The sequence below is a fragment of the Gopherus flavomarginatus genome, chromosome 5, assembly GCF_025201925.1.
Source record: "Gopherus flavomarginatus isolate rGopFla2 chromosome 5, rGopFla2.mat.asm, whole genome shotgun sequence".
NCBI lineage: Eukaryota > Metazoa > Chordata > Testudines > Testudinidae > Gopherus > Gopherus flavomarginatus.
This window is the reverse complement of record NC_066621.1, coordinates 64,086,262-64,106,246: the sequence shown is the minus strand read 5'-3', so window position 1 is coordinate 64,106,246 and position 19,985 is coordinate 64,086,262. Positions and strand designations below refer to the sequence as shown.

At 42.0% G+C, this 19,985-nt stretch overlaps 1 protein-coding gene across 1 annotated transcript; it reads left to right on the top strand.

The window, feature by feature from the left end:
• The first annotated feature begins 5,509 nt into the window (after window positions 1–5,509).
• OLFML1 (olfactomedin like 1) lies at window positions 5,510–18,901 on the top strand. Its single transcript, XM_050955148.1, has 3 exons — window positions 5,510–5,893; window positions 8,697–8,985; window positions 17,985–18,901. Exons 1-3 carry the CDS (start codon window positions 5,768–5,770, stop codon window positions 18,761–18,763), a joined length of 1,194 nt encoding a protein of 397 aa, XP_050811105.1. The 5' UTR covers window positions 5,510–5,767; the 3' UTR covers window positions 18,764–18,901.
• Window positions 18,902–19,985: the final 1,084 nt, after the last annotated feature.

The following is a 19,985-nucleotide window of genomic DNA, read 5'->3' as shown; positions in this document are numbered from 1 at the left end:
GGAGGGCTTCCAGGCAGGGACACATGGGGAGGAAGGAAGGCAGTGAAGATGCTGTGCCTAGAGGCCCGTAAATTGTAAATCTGGCCCTGGTCCATTGTGAATATCACTCTGATACAATATCTTGTGTTTGCCTTCAAGTATGGATTTAAAATTGACTTCTGATGTTTACATTTTTGCAGTAATGCAAATCGCTTTGTCTGAAGGCCAAAGTGCGAACTGCCAAAATCAGGTTTTTCTGACGCAGGATAGGAATTATGAGTTCCTTTTTTGATCACAATAAGATGTGGCTCATCAGGTGGTGGCTCGTACTGGAGGCACTAATGTAATGAAAGAGTGCGCATGCCACTATAAGTTTGCTCTTGAAAACAATAGAACCCTTAAATGTCAGGCACAGACTAGACCCCATTTGTTGATTGTCATTGGAGATCATTGTCATGCATGTAATCCCACCAAACATTTAAAGCAGTCTCTTATTGTTCCTATGAAGTGCAAGAAAAGCAAGCAGAATACACATAGGAATCTGAACAAGATTAGCAAGCAGATAGGTAAAGAATGATATGCTTTATACATTATTAATACCAAATGCTCTCATGGCTCATCAGAGCTGAAGAAGAATTACTGTATTAGATTACTCTACATGCATAAATTCAGTGCTCTCAGGATCCATTTGCACTGCAACCATAAACAAAATTGTGTGTCTGTGTGTATAATTCCAGTTATTTCTCTACCTCTTACCTTGCTTATCATAGCTACATTTGATTAATCATCATGAGATGGGAAAAACAAAGAACTAAAGCGCTGATACATTAGAAAGATAATTCCATGTTTGCCTCAGGCTTAATAGCAGAGTCACTTTAATTTGTACATACTTAATGCTTTAAAACACATGGAACTAATGTAGGAAGCTGCAAATCAGATGAAACCTCTAGTGTTTTCTATTCACTAATCCTGAGATAAAAATCACTGCCCTGTGCATATAGCATTATCAAAGGCTTTTGGAGAAAACTGTAGATCTGTCGTAGGCAAGACTAGATGGTAGGAAAGATGTGACCCTGTGCATGTGCCCTGTTTTGAAGTAGAGACAATGGAAGTATCGGCCAGCTTGGCCAGGTGTCTGAAATTGTGCCTACGGGGGGGGGGGGGGGGGGGGATTGACACTAAAATCAGGGTGCCTGATATAGTATTTTCCTACCGGATTTCACAACATCAGGAACAACAAAATGAAGCAAAGAGGCTAACGTGATGTAAGAAATAAGCTTGTACATGCCTGCTCATTTCTGTTCTTTGAAACCATGTGTCCATCAGTCATCAGAGGTGGGGCCTTCTGAGTTGTGGCAGCACAGCAGTGAGTAACGTCAAAGAGGAACCAGTAGGCCTGATTCACTACTGCACTACTTCACTGTAATTCCAGATAAATGAATGTAGCTAACCTGGCGTAAAACTGGAGGGACACCATGGAAATAAGGCCCGATTTCTCCAAAGCCAGGTATTCTCACTCGATTTGTATAGTAGGTTCAAAAACAAAAATATCTTCAATATCTGGAGCCAAAAATATAAATGCAAATACAGGGCTGAAAACATCTACATATACCTCACAAAATTTGAACAGCTGATACAACAAAGATGACCCCAAATTATGAATGAAAAGATGTGGTAAGTGCTGTGAGGAAAAAGCATAAACAAGAAAAATGCACTACTCCTTCCCCTTGCAGAGAGAGGTGTAGATGGATGGGCACATCCTTTCAAAGAACAGGAATAAGCAGGTAGGTCACTGTTCCTTTTTCTCTTCCAGTGGCCCATCTGCCTATCCTTGCAAGCGGGTGTAGCTACCATAGCAGAACACCTTCCAAGGGTCCAAGGGTCACAAAAAATAATAAATGCTCTGTGAGGCAAGGACCATCCATTCTGTGTCTGTATAGTCCTAGCCCAAAAGGTCACCAGGCTCTGAGTGGGACCTCTAGGCCTCTACAACATAAATACATAGCAGGAGTGTAGAGTATCCAAAAAAAAGCATGTGTGTGTGTCTAGGAAGTACAGTATCCCATCATGTAGAACAATAGAAGAAAATAACCCCAAAGCTCAGTCCTCAACCACAGCCTGAAGAATCCTCCTGCTGAATGTTACATTTGATGTGTTTGAGTTTATCTCATTTAGCGAAAGTACAGAGTTACGATTAAGTGTCTGCCTGGCAAATCTCTCCAGCGTAAGCTCCTATGCTTTCAGCTGTTGATGGTTTTTAGGTAAACCTGGAGCAACAATGCCAGAAGGCACTGGACAACTCCGTTTTGTTTGTTTGTTTGTTTGTTTTTTACAGCATTCTTTAACTATGCAGGATCTTATCCAGTTTCTAAGGCGTACTTTGAAACTCTCTTGCTCCTGTGCCTGGGATATAGGGAAACAAAGAGAGGCTATCTGAACTCTGTTTTAAAGTATGGAACTAATGCTTTCCTGAGATCAGGCTTATGCTATTTTACCTCCTGTCACAACTGTCCTACTCAGATCTGAACCTTAGAGTTCAGAACATGAGAAGCTAGCATGAAATCTCCAACTTAATTACCAGCTTGGATCTGATATCGCTGCCACCAGCCAGAAGTTTCCAGTGTCTGGCTCACTCTGGACTCCCCAAAACCTTCCCTGGGGGACCCCAAGACTCAGATTCCTTGAGTCTCATAACAAAGGGGAATAAACCATTTCCCTTCCCCCTCCTCCCCTCCAGGTGTTCCCTCCCTGGGTTCCTGGAGAGATATACAGATTCAAGCTCCGTGAATCTAAACAAAGGGATTCCACCCTCTTTACCTCCTCCCAGATTTCCCCGCCCTGGGGACCCTAGGATACTCCCTGCTTCAAGTCCTTGAAACACAAGTACCGAGAGATCTAATCTCTCTCCCCCCTCACCCAGAGGGTATGCAAAGTCAGGCTTAGTAAATCTAACACAAAGAGATTTTCCCCCTCCCTTCGTTTCTTAGCCTTAACCAGTGAAAAACACTCAAACAGGTCTTAAAAAGAAAGCTTTATATAAAAAGAAAGAAAAAGACATAAAATGGTCTCTGTATCAAGGTGACAATATACAGGGTCAATTGCTTAAAGGAAAAAAATGAATAAACAGCCTTATCCAAAAAGAATACAATTTAACACATTCCAGCAACTATACACATGTAAATACAAAAAAAAAATATAAACCTATTGTCTTACTATCCTTGTACTTACAACTTGGAAACAGAAGATTAGAAAGCCTGGAGATTCCTGTGGTCACTCTCAGAGCCAAGAGGGTCACCGAACCAAGACAAAGAACAAAGAACTCACACCCAAAACTTCCCTCCACCCAGATTTGAAAAAGTCTTGTTTTCTGATTGGTCCTCTGGTCAGGTGTTTGGTTCCCTTTGTTAACCCTTTTCGGGTAAAAGAACATTAACCCTTAGCTATCTGTTTATGACACCTCCTTTGGGTATTTTGCATTCATACATAAAGAAGACAGAACGATGCTTTGAGACTGATAAAAGGTGTCTCAAATACCACAAAAGAGAATGTACATCTTGGAATAAACTCTGGAGAAGTCTGCAGTATCATGTCATTGTGGAAAGTACAGAACTATTTCTCCATTGACAGAGCACCTCATTCAGATAATGGCTGAGGTTATAGCTATTAAAAATGCCACTTCTGAGGAGAGAAAATAAGTATGCATGTGGATGAGGTTCAATCAGCAACTCCACTATGATATCCAGCTTCTAAGAGGGCCATTTTTCAATATTTGGAGGATATGTCAACTTGTGAGTAAATGTGAAACAAGACCCAAGAGGTACAGTGTCAAGCTTCTATTGTTATTTAGGTCTAGGACAGTGCCAATGGTCATAATCTGCACCTTCCTGGAGCTAACACAGAGATCCAGGGATGTTCCAACTTGCAGGAAGACCAGGATGTAGTGGATCTTCACTTCTATAGATGAGCTGAATTTCTTCCTGCACCAATGGGTGAAAGTGACCTATTTTGCCACATATAATTCATTTGCTAATGGCTTCCTTAAAGCTATTAGGATGGTTATGAGACTCAGAAACCCCGCAGGTTTATAGCCCCATGCTCAATGGTCTCTGTACCCATTGGTGGAGAGGAATGTGGCATACACCACTTTTCTACCCTGCCCCCGCAATCCTGCAGTAATACTTTATCATCCAAGTGTTCTGATTTTGCCATGCTTTGGGAGGCAAGAAAACAAGACAGTATATGCCACAGAGCTCCTCACCCTGCAGGACTTCTCTAGCACTCCCAATCAATGGAGATGACCTAGTGCTTCCTTCACAGCTGCATGTTTTTCTATATGCCTGGGGGACACATCCAGGGTGTCCTCCTATCAGTTCCAGAGTCCAACAAGACAGTGTTGTTTGTTTCCGTCTCCCCAAGAAGTAGTTCTGTCTGCTCTGAGGTTAAATGAGAGCTGGCGAGGGGGTATCCAGTCAGGCTGGCTGCACATTAGTGACTCTTCCACATAAATGGAAACTGGCAAACAGGTTTGTTTTCCATTAACATAAAGTAGTATTTAAAAAAATCACTTTTTGCCAGTGCACTCTGAATTGTCATAAATAATGCAAAGTTGTACCTCACGGCAGTCAGGGAAATGAGGTCAAAGGGTAAATTCTGCATGCTGTGACACATTTTCATGCATTGAATCAATGCTCATGTGCTTACACTTGTGCTAGAGAGAGCACAAAGGGAGAGCTTGTGTGGGTGTGAGAGTAAACTGTAGAGAAGGAAGCTGAAAAAATATTAAGATGTGCCGAATTCTCAGAAACAACAGTACAGATGTAGTGTTTGGATTCCAATAGAAGGGGAAATGTCTGATACCTACATAACTTACTACTGTCCATGCTGTTTGTGTGGCCACATCCCCTTGGTCAAAGGGTTCTGGATATGCATATGCATCCCCTTCTACTCAAAGAAAAGACCAAAAAGACCTAGAACAAATAAGCCTTAAAATTAGTATTTCTTTTAAGAAATGAAAACCAAAAACCTTACCTCGAGTATTGTTTTTACCCCCAAATGGGGGAGAAGTGCCAGAAACTCCATTAAATCCATAACGGACTTTACTGCTTCGATTGATTTTATGTGGGAAGGTGCTTGGATATTATGTTGATAGTATAAAACCTTAAGATAGATAAATGAGAGAAGAAGATCTTAGTATTTATCATTTTTCTAACCTAGTACAGCCAGACATATGTACCCAGATAAACACTGAAAGTGAAGAAGCTGTTTTAAATTGCTTTACACTGACAACTGTGATTGTTCAGAACAACAACTACAGATATTGTGGACCAGATCCTTAGCTGGTGCAAATCAGCATAGCTCTATTGACTTCAGTGAAGCTACTCTGATTTACCTCTGCAAAGGATCTGGCACTAAATATTGTTCTGGGTGGGGGTTGTTTTTGTTTTTATTTAATACAACTGGACTAAAGGCTCTATGTGACTCAGTACTGAACATCTGGGATTGATCATAAGATCACAAGCTGGAAAGCATTCATCCGGCTTCTAGAAATAAACACATCTAGCTCAGTGCTTTCCACAACGTTATTGTTTTAATGATAGACCGAAGGAGCTGAAACAGCCATTTTAAATCTTTTAATTCTTGCAGCTTTAGTATTTTTAGCCATTTTTTTTCCACATCATAGTATCACACAGTAATTATATTGATTTTAATTCTGGGAGGGGGAGTTTTAGTGTGATTTTTCTTCCCATCATTAATTCTTTATTTTTCCCCCACATAATTTCATAAAGCTATGGTAATCTTGCAACTGAGATTTTTATTAGTTTCATTTTTCACAAGTATCGTGGGAGAGGCCCAATATGTAATGCAAGATGCAGTTCTAATGCATTACATCGACCGGCGTTTTCTATCTTTAGAGGTATGTGTTATCTATATAATTGTGTCTTAGGAATATTGTCTCGTTGCAAATATATTTGAAAGGTGGTGCATGTTCTTGCATAGATGTTAATCGTCATTAGTAAAATAATGAATAATATAAACAAATAAAATAAACAAATCTAATAAGTATGTCATGGTAACTAAAACCTGCAACTTTAATTATTTTGTGTTATCATAGCATTTATCTTATGATACCGTTGTTATTTTATTTTATTATACAGAGCCAAACTCTTCTAACAGTTGCATCTGTGTAATCCCATCAATAAAATTTAGCTAAAAATGTTTAAATTGCTGTCACAGGATGTCTCCAGAATATTTGCATTTCCTGTTGGCATCACCAGGATTGGTGACAAAGATTAATAATGAATTAGTAAGCACAGAAGATAGTTGGACGCTTACAAGGCATTTTCTATCTACAGCTGAACTTTAAGTGTATTTGCATCTTGACAAGAGATTGAAAAAATCCCCATGTGGTTGAGAGATTACAAAAAGTTTTGGGTCTGCTAAATTTCATAAGATTATAGTCCCTCAAACAGGGCTCCCACCTACTCCAGTACCTGTCCTTTTTCTTCAGGTAAGATCACTGAGTATTGCTAATTAAATTCAGATGAGATTATTAAAAATAATTCCTGAGGTTTTCCATTCCTAGATCCTATATACCAATGTACCATTGTGCATACTTTATTTAAAAAATGTGACACATACACAGTAGGACAGAATTTGTATGGGATGAATTACTAAAAATTGCTCCTGTGCCTTTGTCTGGTAATAATTTGTGTTAAAAAAATAATTGTAAAGAAGCTCACAGCAGTCACTCTTGCACTCCTTGCTCATTCAAAGCTCCTACTGGCTTCAAGAAGAGTTTTGTCTGAGAAAGCAGTGAAGGATTGGGCCAATGTTTTGTCCCCATTAGGTGGGCTGGGATTAAAATTTCACTAACCTACACAAGAATGACAATCATATACATTTCAACTGTCTGTTTCTTCCCTTTTGCTTCATAGAAGAGAGAAGTTTCCCCCACCCTCCCTGGTTCAGACTCCTAAACCAACCAACATCATAAGGTTCTCATATATGCTGGACACCCATAGAAGTTGATATATGTGTAACTGTACAAGCAATGTGGACAGGGAGTGGATATCTCCCACTCCCACACATTTCAACTTGAGGGAGAAAATTTCTCCCTTCTACACACAGTTTTGTCTGGCTAAAGGCTAAGAGAAAGGTGAAGGAGGAGGGGACAGTAGCAAGGGCAGAAAAGGGGAGCAGTAAATATTGGAGGGAGAAGCAGTTCTGGGACATTTTGGAGCATGGATGGAGGCACTTTGTGTAGTGAGGAGGAGAGATGCGTAGATGGGCTTCTTGGATGGGATTATGGTCATATGCAAAAGTCCAGGTTAGCACTTGGATAATTGGCATAAAATGAGCCAGGAAGCTATAAAAACCTCACCAAAGATTTCAGAGAATGAAACACAACACATACTGCATGGTTCCCTTTGTAAGTAAATTTATTCCTCAGTCATAGAAAAGCTCACCTAACACCCACAATGGAAAGCTTGAAACCTGTGTGTAAAACACCACAACTGAGTACCTAGTTTTAACTAGTTAGGACTTCTTATGTATCGGCCCTCAGATACTGGCACACTTTCAATAACACATCTGATAGGCAGTGTTTCCTAAAGAGTGGAGCCCTGGACTAGGACCCAGGACACCTGGGTTCTATTCTCAGCTAGGTCACTGTTCTTCTGCATGCCATTGGGCAAGTCACATCTCTCTGTGCCTCAGTTTCTCCTTTTCTAAAGTGCTTTGAGATTTGTGGATGAAAAATCCTATAAAAATCACTGGCTTTTTCAGCACCTAGCCAATTATGAAGTTTTGACAAACTAAAGGGGCCTACAATTTCAAGAGTGGCTGATAATATTGGGTACCTTGTTTTTTGGGTGGCCAATTTGAAACACCTTAAAGAGTTCTGATTTTTAGAGAGTGGGAGCTCAGCACTTTGTGAAAATGAGGCCCCTTTTATGATTACTCCAGCTGGGCATCCAAAATCACTAGATACTTTTGAAAATGTGTCCAGTGGCAGGGTCCACTCGAAGTGGTCAGGCAGGTAGGGCCTGACCTAAGATGAACTAATATTGAGGTAGCTGCACAGGTGTGCTGGTCTTTCAAACTTGAATTTCATTGCTCTATCTTCCATGATTTTACTCCCACAATTTTCACCATTTTGATACAAACTTTCTTTGCATATATTGATTTTGTAGGTCAAAATTTCAATTTTCCATTGTAAATGTTAGAAAAGAAGAAGTAGCATTAACTCTGGATCAGATATCTGCTGGGCCAGCAAAGGAACAGTATGTGAAATGTGGTTGCTTCCTGGCTCCAACAGCCCCTGCTTTCACATTTTTATGAGACAGACTCAGCAGAGGCCATAAAGAGAGGATTTTGAGGGGCCTCAGGGAGGGGAGTCATCAATGATCCCTCTGTTCTGCACCCCAAACCTCCAATGGGTTCTACCAGGGCTCCCCTCTGCTGACAGAAGAAGAGCAAAGAATCTGGCCCTCAGACTTCACAGCAAGGGAGAATATGGATATTTAACCACAAATATGAATTTCAGTGACTTTTTCAGGCAGATTAATAAGTGACCAGGGATAACTAATTTGAAACGAGAAAGGGAAGGGGGGCCAGTGGTATTTATGAACTAACCATGTGTTAAGATCCTATCTATAGAAAATACACATGTTCACACAAACAAATATATATTTATATGTTCTGTATTCTAATTCAAGAGCAGGCTGGAAAAATGCAACCAAGATATACTGGATTATGTACAAGAATTCCATGACTTTTCAAGGAGGATGATATCACGCCTGGAGGGGCTGAGAGTTTATAAGGCTGAGTTTAAAAATGAAGTGGCGCATTTGCTAACAAGAGTTGAAAGAGCACAAAGGGACATTGACTATTTTGAATCAACAAGAGAATCTACTGCCTGTGTAGAAGTAGATGAAGACTTGGTGGAAAAGCAGCTAAATGAAGACGCAGAACTAAAAAGGAAAGTCAAGCTAATGCTTAATGCAAGTAAGAACTATTTACTTTTCAAAACTTAGATCTAAGAGAGCCAATCCTCTAGTCAATACATTTATGCTGATATGTGGATAAAGCATATTTAAAAATGTGTTTTATTTAAGTGTGATAATACTGAGCTTTCAGCAAAGAAAACAAATACACCAAAATGATAAGGGAAATGCTATAATTAAAATATTTGTTATATACATATTGAATTGCATGTTAAATTGGTTCTTTGGAAATAGCTCTTTAATTGGAGCATTAAAAGCATTTAAAAAAACTACTAAAGGTATGCTCGGGCAACTGTCACACTCCCCAAGACAACTGCACCTCTGACCTCTTTTTGGTCTCCTTAAGGGTATTCCACTTAGGTCTCAAGCCTGTAATCATCACCATCACGTGACTCTCAGTCTCCAGACTGGGGATTTAGGCTGCATGCTCCTGCAATTCACTGAGATCACCTTAGCAAGTCTGAATTAAGTTCAGCACCTCATGCTTCAGGGCTACAGCTGGAATCTGTAGGGGGGCAGAAGCAGGACCAGCCTTAGAGGTGGATGACTGCTCAGGGCCTCATTGTCAGTGATCGCCATAAGAGTACTACAAGCTGGTGGGCCTGGGCTGCCGGAGCATGGATGAGTTCGGGCAAGCCCGTGGCTGGAGCCCCATCTGATCTGGGCAGGGGATGGGTGATGCTGCCTGGAGCTGCCAGCCTGATGGGGAGGTGCAGGCAGCAGGGCTCACTCCTTCAGAGCCAGTGGGCCATCCCCTGGTTTCCTCCTTCCTGGGGTCCTGGTGGTCAGTGGGTGTATGGGTGGGGGGAGCCCCGGGATCAGAAACTCCTCCCAGTGCAGCCTGGTCTGGATGGCTGGAGAACAGCAGCTGCTGGCCAGCAGCGCAGATATAAGCGTGGCATGGTATGGCATTGCCACCCTTGATTCTGCACTGCTGCTCGTGGTGGTGCTGTGTTCAGAGCTGGGTGCCTCACCACAGCCGCTGCTCTCTGACCACCCAGCCAGTGCTTAATTTGTGCTGGGGTTTGCCCGGGCTGAGCCCTGGCACTCTTTTATTACAAATTAATCTTTGGGAGCGGTAGCAGGGCCCAGAGTCAATGGTAGGGAGAGCTCCTCCCACATGTTCTGGTTTTGTTTTAAATCTCCTCCTTCTGAGGCATCACGGATGGCCACAAGTGAAGTTGGGACATTGGATGGGGAGGGAAAAGACTCTGAAGTGGCACCAAGCTCTCTCTCTCTCTCTCATGTGCTTAGCTGGCTGGTTCTTGCTCACATGCTCTGGGTCTAACTGAACACCACATGTGGGGTCGAGAATAGGGTGACCAGATAGCAAGTATAAAAAATTGGGATGGGGTGGGGGGTAATAGGTGCCTATATGAGAAAAAGTCCCCAAAATCAGGACTGTCCCTATAAAATCGGGATATCTGGTCACCCTAGTCAGGAAGAAATTTCCCCTCAGATCAGATTGGCAGTGATCTTGATGGAGTTTTCACCTTTCTCGGCAGCGCTGGATGTGGGTCACTTGCCATCATTATCTGGATATATCTCACTTAATCAATGTCCTGCCATTGCAGGGTCTTCAAGCATGGGTGCACCTGGTACCCTCCTATTCTCTGCCTCTGGCATATAAGAGTTTAGTTTTCAGTGTGCTGTAATACTTTGGTGTAGTTTTAGTTGGGTTTTGTGTGTGGATGGTTGGTGATGTTCGTGGCGTGTGATTTACAGGAGGTTAGACTACATGATCTGGGGTCCCTTCTTGCCTTAAACTGTAGGAGCTGCAGCCCTGTTCATTAAGGGGCAATGAGAGGGTTAATCAGTGACCAGGCTAGTTCAAAGCACTATTTATTTAGAACAAAAGCATTAGAGAAAACATTTGAAAAATAATAAACAGCTTATACCCAAGCCTGGCTTACCAGGTGTCACCCACCTTGCATATGGAGACTATGGCAGGTTTCAAAGTACTTCAGGTCCTTTCACAGGGCTTGTCCCTCTGGATCACAATCACATTTCAGTTCTGAGGTTGTGTAAGGCTGTTGACCGTTTTTTTCCCTGCCACCCAGAATGCACAAGTTCACAGACCTACTCTTGAGCTGAAGAAGTATGTCATTTATTTGCTGCTTCAGTGAGTGATCAAGTCCACCAAAACAGAGCATAGCATACGGCTGAATGCAAGCTCACAGCCACATTCAGGTGCTCGCCTTAAATATATTATTACAAAGCTGTTCATTATATATTGTATAAACACTTTTTCTGCCTAGCATTAAGATTAGTTTGCTAACCCAGTTGTTTACCTGATCAGATTGCTGGGTCAGCTTTTCACCTGGCTGGTCTATTTCCTTGCCAGACAAGCAGGCATCTTTTCACATATCCCAACAACTAAAACATACATTCTACATATTACATCCTTCATGGATTGATCCCTGCTCCCTGTGTCCAGAGTGGTCATTTTCTAGAGCTCTGGGTTCTTTGTTTGTCAGGCTTGTGGATCCATGTTAAACCAGTCTATGCAATTCCCTCAGGGGGTAAAGTTTCTCCAAAGCTGTTATCTGTCCAGGAAGTTGCACTAATTACTTCCCAATTATTTTAGTTCCTGTATGAAACTCTTTAGCTCCCCCATGGACCCAGAATATCATCCCTAGTCCATAAAATATGTATAACATTTATAAACTAGACAGAATAGTCTTTAGATTTTCCATATGTCCACAGTATCTGTCACAGCAGCATTCCAGGAAAAACTCTAGTGTCTCACAGTTGGTTGCGGCTGTGCCAACTAATTAAGTGCCTTACGTTTTTTTGGGTCCCAGCCTCAACACTAAGGATAATTCAATAGACATTGAATTTACTTAATCTACTGGTAAATTTTCCATATATTTTAACATTCTCTGTAATTCCCTATCAAGATCACACAGTAAGTGACTTGGCTGCAAGCAAAATTCAATATGTAATATAATATGAAGTACATATACATTTTATGTTTTTTATTGAAAGCCCTTATTCTCTTAAATTTCATCTTTAAATAGTATCGCGCCCCTATGAAATTCACTAATTGATGTAAATTATATACAGTATGTACATTTTAGGTGGTATATTTCATTTCCAGTCAGAAGCAGTATGAAATCAGAAACACACAACAGAAAATTTAAAAATTGGAATCAGAACCTTTTTAAAAAGCTTCTGGGCAGATCCTAAGGTGGTATATATCTGACTTCAGTGGAGCTGAATCAAATTATTCATAGATTCTAGGACGGGGAGGGACCTCAAGAGGCCATCGAGTCCAGTCCTCTGCCCTAATGGCAGGACCAAATACTGTCTAGACCATCCCTGATAGACATTTATCTAACCTACTCTTAAATATCTCCAGAGATGGAGATTCCACAACCTCCCTAGGCAATTTATTCCAGTGTTTAACTACCGTGACAGTTTGGAACTTTTTCTTAATGTCCAACCTAAATCTCCCCTGCTGCAGTTTAAACCCATTGCTTCTTGTTCTATCATTGGAGGCTAAGGTGAACAAGTTTTCTCCCTCCTCCTTATGACACCATTTTAGATACCTGAAAACTGCTATCATGACCCCTCTCAGTCTTCTCTTTTCCAAACTAAACAAACCCAATTCCTTCAGCCTTCCTTCTTAGGTCATGTTCTCTAGACCTTTAATCATTCTTGTTGCTCTTCTCTGGACCCTCTCCAATTTCTCCACATCTTTCTTGAAATGCAGTGCCCAGAACTGGACACAATACTCCAGCTGAGGCCTAACCAGCGCAGAGTAGAGCTAAGAATCTGCTCTCTTAATCTCTGTCAGCATGCTGTCAAAGGGTTAAAGCAGGTGGTAATCATGATAGTACTACTCTTCTCACCCTGTTTTCAAAGCCTACACTTATACCAGTCTCCAGTACTCTTAATTTCAAAATCTGTTCCTTTCTAGATCTAAGCTTCTTTGAATATTCAGGCACTTTCTTTGACATGCAGTAAAAAAATAAATTAGACGGATTTTAAAACGTCTCAAGGTAAAGGCACTGAAAATTGTTTCGTTCTAAAAATAACTAAGCTAAAATTACCTGCCCTGCAGTCTTGCCAGATGTTGAAAAGTTGTTATTGATAGTAACACATTAGATATACTTGCCATCCATCAACCACATCATATTTACAGGTCTATTATCAATTTCCAGATTTTACAGCATTGCTTGCTAGTGTTTAAGGTCTTGCTGCCTAGGTTTCCAGCTGTCTGTGTAATACACTTCCTGCTGCTTGTGGTAAATCTTAGCTGACACCACTGTTTAAAAGCAGAGCCATGAGTTCATTGATATGTTTAATTGTAGTCATTGAGAACCAAATCTTAGTTCCATTGAAATCAATGGGAAAACTAGTAAGCATGTGGCTTTTAGAGCACTTAGATAAAGTCATCGGTTAAACAGTAAGTGACTCTTAACCTTAACAATAGCAGAGCTGCCACTTCACCACAAGGGTCATGGTATAAGTCCAAGGTGATTTTATGTTTGGTTTCGATATGTACAGACATTCACTGATTGTGCAGGAAAAGTGGTTGATCTTCCAACCCTGCCTTGGTTGGGAGTAGGATATGGCATTCCTGCAGATTAGGCATCAAACTGCCTTCTGGGTCTGATGGGTGTAAGATTTGGAAGTATCCTGGGGCAGTAGAGGCGTATCCAGTCCTTCATGTTGGCTGCAATAACCAAAGTGTATACGTAGGGGGTATCAGTATCCATAAGTGCAAAAAAGGGTTGCTTTCTGGAGGCAATGAGAGTATTTCTATTGACTTCAGTGGATTTGGACCAAGTAAAAAGAGAGGAGGCTGACGATACAACAGAGTTTGCCTTTGTCTTCTTCATTTCATCTACTGCCAGAACTTGCTGCCTTAGGGGCTTGTTTATTCTGTTTGGCTAAGAAGGCTGCACTTTATTAAAAGACATTCTTTAAATGTCGAATAGTGTCTCTTCTAATTTGTTATTGCCTTTGGCAAGCAAGCTGTTTACTCGTCTAGTATACATTGTAATAACATGTTTGCTGGAAGGGATAGGCTGTTGATAAAGATTCAGAGTTCCCTGGGCATGATTCTCCACTGCCTTGCACCTTGCAGAGTTGTTAATATCTTTGCAAAGTGGGTGTAAAATGCTACCAACTCAGAATTACCTACTTATTGTGGTAGTAACATTTTGCACACACTTTGCATTGGTGTATATGACTACGCCACTCTGACAGCCCCACAGCTCTAGTCTCATGACACACTGTGATGAGTTCAGTCACAGAGATCCCCTTGGGACTGTCACCTGATGTGCTGAAATTACCTCTGAGCCCATTTTCCCTGATGTCTTGGGACTCCAGAACCCTGCCTTTTTGAGTCAGACATGCCAGTCTGCTGCAACATAGACCCAGGTCTGAACCACGCCCCCAAAGCTGCAGCCTTTAACTAAAAACCACTCAGCAGGTTACCTATCTCCAGCACTCAGATACCCAGTTCCCAATGGGATCCAAACCCCAAATAAATCCCTTTTACTCTGTATAAAGCATATACAGAGTAAACTCATGAATTGTCCACCCTCTATAACACTGATAGATATGCACAGCTGTTTGCTCCCCCAGGTATTAGTCACTTACTCTGGGTTAATTAATAAACAAAAGTGATTTTATTAAGTATAAAAAGTAGGATTTAAGTGGTTTCAAGTAATAACAGACAGAACAAAGTAAGTTACCAATTAAAATAAAACAAAACATGCAAGTCTAAGCCTAATACATTAAGAAACTGAATACAGGTAAATCTCATCCTCAGAGATGTTCCAATAAGCTTCTCTCACAGACTAGATGCCTTCCTAGTGTAGGCCCAATCCTTTCCCCTGGTTACAGTCCCTGCTCCAGCTCAGGTGGTAACTAGGGGATTTCTCATGACTGGCAGCCCCCTTTGTTCTGTTCCACCTCCTTTTATAGTTTGGGCACTGTTATAACCTTAGTCCCAGATTTGGACCTTAGCGTCCAAAATATGGGGGTTAGCATGAAAACCTCCAAGCTTAGTTACCAGCTTGGACCTGGTACCTGCTGCCACCACCCAAAAAATTAGAGTGTTTTGGGGCACTCTGGTCCCCCTGAAAAACCTTCCCTGGGACCCCAAGACCCAAATTCCTTGAGTCTCACAACAAAGGGAAATAATCCTTTTTCCCTTCCCCCCTCCAGGTGCTCCTGAAGAGATACACAGACACAAGCTCTGTGAAACTACACAGAGGGACTCCCCCTCTCTGTTCCCAATCCTGAAAACAAAAAGTACTTTCCTATTCCCCCAGAGGGAATGCAAAGTCAGGCTAGCAATCCAACACACAGATCTCCCCTTGATTTCTTCCTCCCACCAATTCCCTGGTGAGTACAGACTCAATTTCCCTGAAGTAAAGAAAAACTCCAACCGGTCTTAAAAGAAAGCTTTATATAAAAAGAAAAAAAATACATACAAATGATCTCTCTGTATTAAGATGACACAACACAGGGTCAATTGCTTAAAAGAATATTGAATAAACAGCCTTATTCAAAAAGAATACAAATCAAAGCACTCCAGCACTTATATTCATGCAAATACCAAAGAAAAGAAACCATAGAACTTACTATCTGATCTCTTTGTCCTTACACTTAGAAACAGAAGACTAGAAAGTAGAAATTACTTCTCCAAAGCTCAGAGAAAGCAGGCAGGCAGAAAATAAAGACTCAGACACTAAATTCCCTCCACCCAAAGTTGAAAAAATCCGGTTTCCTGATTGGTCCTCTGGTCAGGTGCTTCAGGTGAAAGAGACATTAACCCTTAGCTATCTGTTTATGACAGGCACAAGGCAGGAATCCTTTGTCTCTCTCTGGGTTTCCACCCCTCCTTCTAAATGGAAAAGCACCAGGTTTAAGATGGATTCCAGTACTAGGTGACATGGTCACATTCCTGTGAGACCCCACGCCTCTATTCTTCCCAGCCTGACTCACATTAACACAGGAAGACTTACAGGTAAACAGAGCCATTTACAACCAATTGTCCTAGTTAATGGAAGCCATCAAGATTCCAAGCCACCATTAATGGCCCACACTTTGCATAGTTACAATAGGACTTCAGAGTAATGCTTCATATTTCTAGTTTTAGATGCAAGAATGAAACATTCATACAAATAGGATAACCACATTCAGTAGATTATAAGCTTTGTAATGATACCTTACAAGAGACCTTTTGCATAAAGCATATTCCAGTTACATTATATTTACACTCATAAGTATATTTCCATAAACATGTGGAGTGCAACATCACACGTTCCTCTAACCTGAGTTATGGTGACATGGAGCTGTTGTTTTGCTGGTCCTACACATTCCATGGCATGCCCCAAAGCCAGAGAGATTCCTGACTTTGGGATCTGGCTGATTACTGGCTCTTTTATGTTGCAGGAGTGGTAAAAAGGGGCCAGAACAAAACCGAGAATTGGGATCTTTATATTCTGGCTTTATATTAGGATGCTGTATTTCTTGCTAAGGGTGTTATATTATTAAAGGGGGGGCGGGGAAGAGGGTAGGAGTGAGCCCCTGAGATAGATAGTATGTTAAAATTCAATAGGTTAGACTTTAACCTGTAGGTCTTTTATAAATAAAGGTCTTGATTTTTCTCTCGTGCTGCTGTAAACCAGGAGTAACTTCACTACAGTGAATGCAGAGATACCTGTGTAAAACTGGTGTGACTGAGAGAAGAATCAAAGCTGCTGCTCTGTGTCTCCTCTCAGTTACAATAATGCAATCCTGTTTGGGTGGCATTGGTATAACAGAGCAGAATTTGGCCCCATGTATGTCGTTGAAGATAGGTCATGAATTTACATGGCAGATGTTGGTTCTATGCAGAGGTGAAAGTAAGCCAGTCAGGTCCGGTCCAGCATACCGGTAAGGGCCGGTATACAGCCAACCTTATTGGCAGGGCTGCTGATGGGTGGGTGGGCAAAAGGGGCAGCTTCGTAGGTCCCAGAAATTTTAAAGGGCCTGGGGCTCCTGGCCCCCACCACCCCAGGGCTCCCAGCCACCGCTACCCTGGGCCCTTTAAACCACCACCAGAGTCCTGGGGCTCCTGGCTGCCACTACCACTACTGTGGGGCTCCAGCAGTTATTTAAAGGGCCTGGGGCTCCCGGCCACTGCTACTGCTACAGTGCCAGTGGCTGGAGCCCCGGACCCTTTAAATTGCCACCAGAGCCCTGGGGCTCCCAGCCGCTAATGCTATCATGAGACTCTGGCAGCAATTTAAAGGCCTTGGGCTCCCGGCTACCACTGCCATGGCAGCAGCTGGAGCCCCGGGCCCTTTAAATTGCTGCCAGAACCCTGAGTAGTGGTGGCAGCTGGGAGCGCCAGGCCCTTTAAATTGCTGGGCTGCACTGAAGGGCTGGCTGAGGAGTCTGGCCTTAGACCTGCCCCTTGTGGCTGAGGCCCCGCCCCTCCTGGTTGAGTCCCCACCCCTTGCTGAGGACCGCAACCACCCCATGTACTAGTAAGTCTCTTAGGGTATGGCTACACTCGAAATTTCAAAGCGCTGCCATGGGAGCGCTGCCGCGGCAGTGCTTTGAAGTGTGAGTGTGGTCGCAGCACCAGCGCTGGGAGAGAGCTCTCCCAGCGCTGCACGTACTCCACCTCCTCATGGGGATTAGCTTACAGCGTGGGGAGCCGCGCTCCCAGGGTTGCAGCACTGTTTACACTGGTGCTTTACAGCGCTGTATCTTGCAGCGCTCAGGGGGGTGTTTTTTTTCACACCCCTGAGTGAGAAAGTTGCAGCGCTGTAAAACACCAATGTAGCCATGGCCTTAGGTTACTTTCACCCCTGGTTCTATGATATGAAATGAGTTTAGTGACTACTTAACACAGGAATTTTGTAGACATTTTGGACACACTCTACTCAATGGATGAAGGGACTAAGAATTCCAAAGAGAGGGAACAACCAGAGGATTCACAGTCATTCTAATTTTATAATCCTTTATATTTGGATTGTTTCCTTACAGGCTGTGACAACATGCTTGCAGGTATCAAGTCCATAAAGATAGTTAAGAAGACTGGAGATATGCATGGCTCTTGGATGACAGATCCGGGCAAAGACCATCTGAAGATTTATTTCTTAAGTGGATCCAAGAATAATGTTATTTTGGAATTTGCAAATATTCGGGCATTCACGGAAAGGAATCATAAGTTAACACCACGGAGAGTTAACCTGCCATCTTCCTGGCAGGGAACTGGCCATGTTGTATATAATGGTTTCCTGTTTTATCACATATATGGCTCCTTAAATGAGATAGTTAAATATAACATCCAGAGAAGAAAGGTAACTGATAGAATGCTCCTGCCGGGTGCTGGACAGATTTCTGCCTATGAACTGTTTCCTGATACTAAAATAGATCTTGCTATTGATGAACAAGGACTGTGGGCAATCCATGCAGAGCCAGACACGAGTGGAAACCTTGTCATCACTAAAATCAACCATATGACTATGACTGTGGAGCATACTTGGGACACATCATGCAACAGCAAGAATGCTGAAGGAGCTTTCCTGATGTGTGGCACCCTCTATGTTGTGTATAACTCTCCTAGTGGAGGCACATCTCGGATTGAATGTGTGTACGATGTCTTAGACACTATAAATACTTATGAAATCCTCGTGTTACCTTTCCCCAAACGTCAGGGTAGCCATTCCATGATACATTATAACCCCAAAGAAAAGCAGCTATTTGCCTGGGCTAATGGATCCCAGATCCTTTACAAACTTCAAACAAAGCAAAAAGTTTAAGATCTTTAGGAACTTTATAAAGATGAATATTAAAATAAGCTTAAGGTCAGTGACTCAAGTTCTCTTCTCAGCTACCATCACGGAATTCCCCTTGCTTTTCCATTTGTTCACTGTTAGATGCTTTATATATAAATTAGATGCTTTATATTATATATATATATATATACACACACACACACATAATTTTACAATTTATCATACTTATTTAAAAATATAGGGTTTTTTTCCTCATCTCATTGTGAAGAAACAAATCTATAACTTCTTGAGGATTAAACAGAAGCTATTCCCAACTGCTCGAACTTTCACTCATTTTTCCCCGAATTAAGGTTCATATGCTCACTTCTGCCTGGGCCCAATCTCACACCCATTAAAGACAATGGAAAGACTCCCATTGATTTGAAAAAGAATGGTATCAGGCTTCATATACATGCAGCAGGTGTCAGTGTTACAATATTTAAGTGACAAGTGAGTGGCATTATGTCTCCTCAAAAAGCCAGCCACTCTAGTCACTCACAACCTGCTAGCTGCAGAGCAGAGTTCCTGCAAGCACCTCCTCCCTTTTTTTTTTAAAATAGAATATCAGGGTTGGAAGGGACCTCAGGAGGTCATCTAGTCCAACCCCCCTGCTCAGAGCAGGACCAATCCTTAGACAGATTTTTGCCCCAGATTCTTAAAAGGTCCCCTTCAAGGACTGAATTCACAACCCTGTGTTTAGCAGGCCAATGCTCAAACCACTGAGCTATCCCTCCCTCCTGCAGCAGCTATGTTGTGTAGGGTGGCACTGGGCTGGGGGCCCAGGCAGCAATTGGGAGCTGAAACACCTCCTCTCTACTACACCGATTGCCCCCAGTTGAATGAATTTGGAAGGAAATGTCCATACGTTCAAACTCACAGAGAGAAATTTTCTTCTGCTGTAAATTGATACTGTTCTATTAAAAAGTCAGTGAAATTGTGCCAGTTTACACCATCAAGGAATTTGACTCACAGAGTCTTCACTCCCATACATGGTTCAATCCCATTCAATGCAACATCAACCTCTGTACGAAACACATATTTGGGCAAAATCCTTATATTCACCTCAGTCAGTTTAGTATAAGTAATGAGTAAGACCTGAAGGATTTGCCCCATACTGAAGGGGCCATTTGGGGATTGGTCTTCTTTGAGCAGGGGGTTGGACTAGATGATCTCCTGAGGTCCCTTCCAACCCTAATAATCTATGATT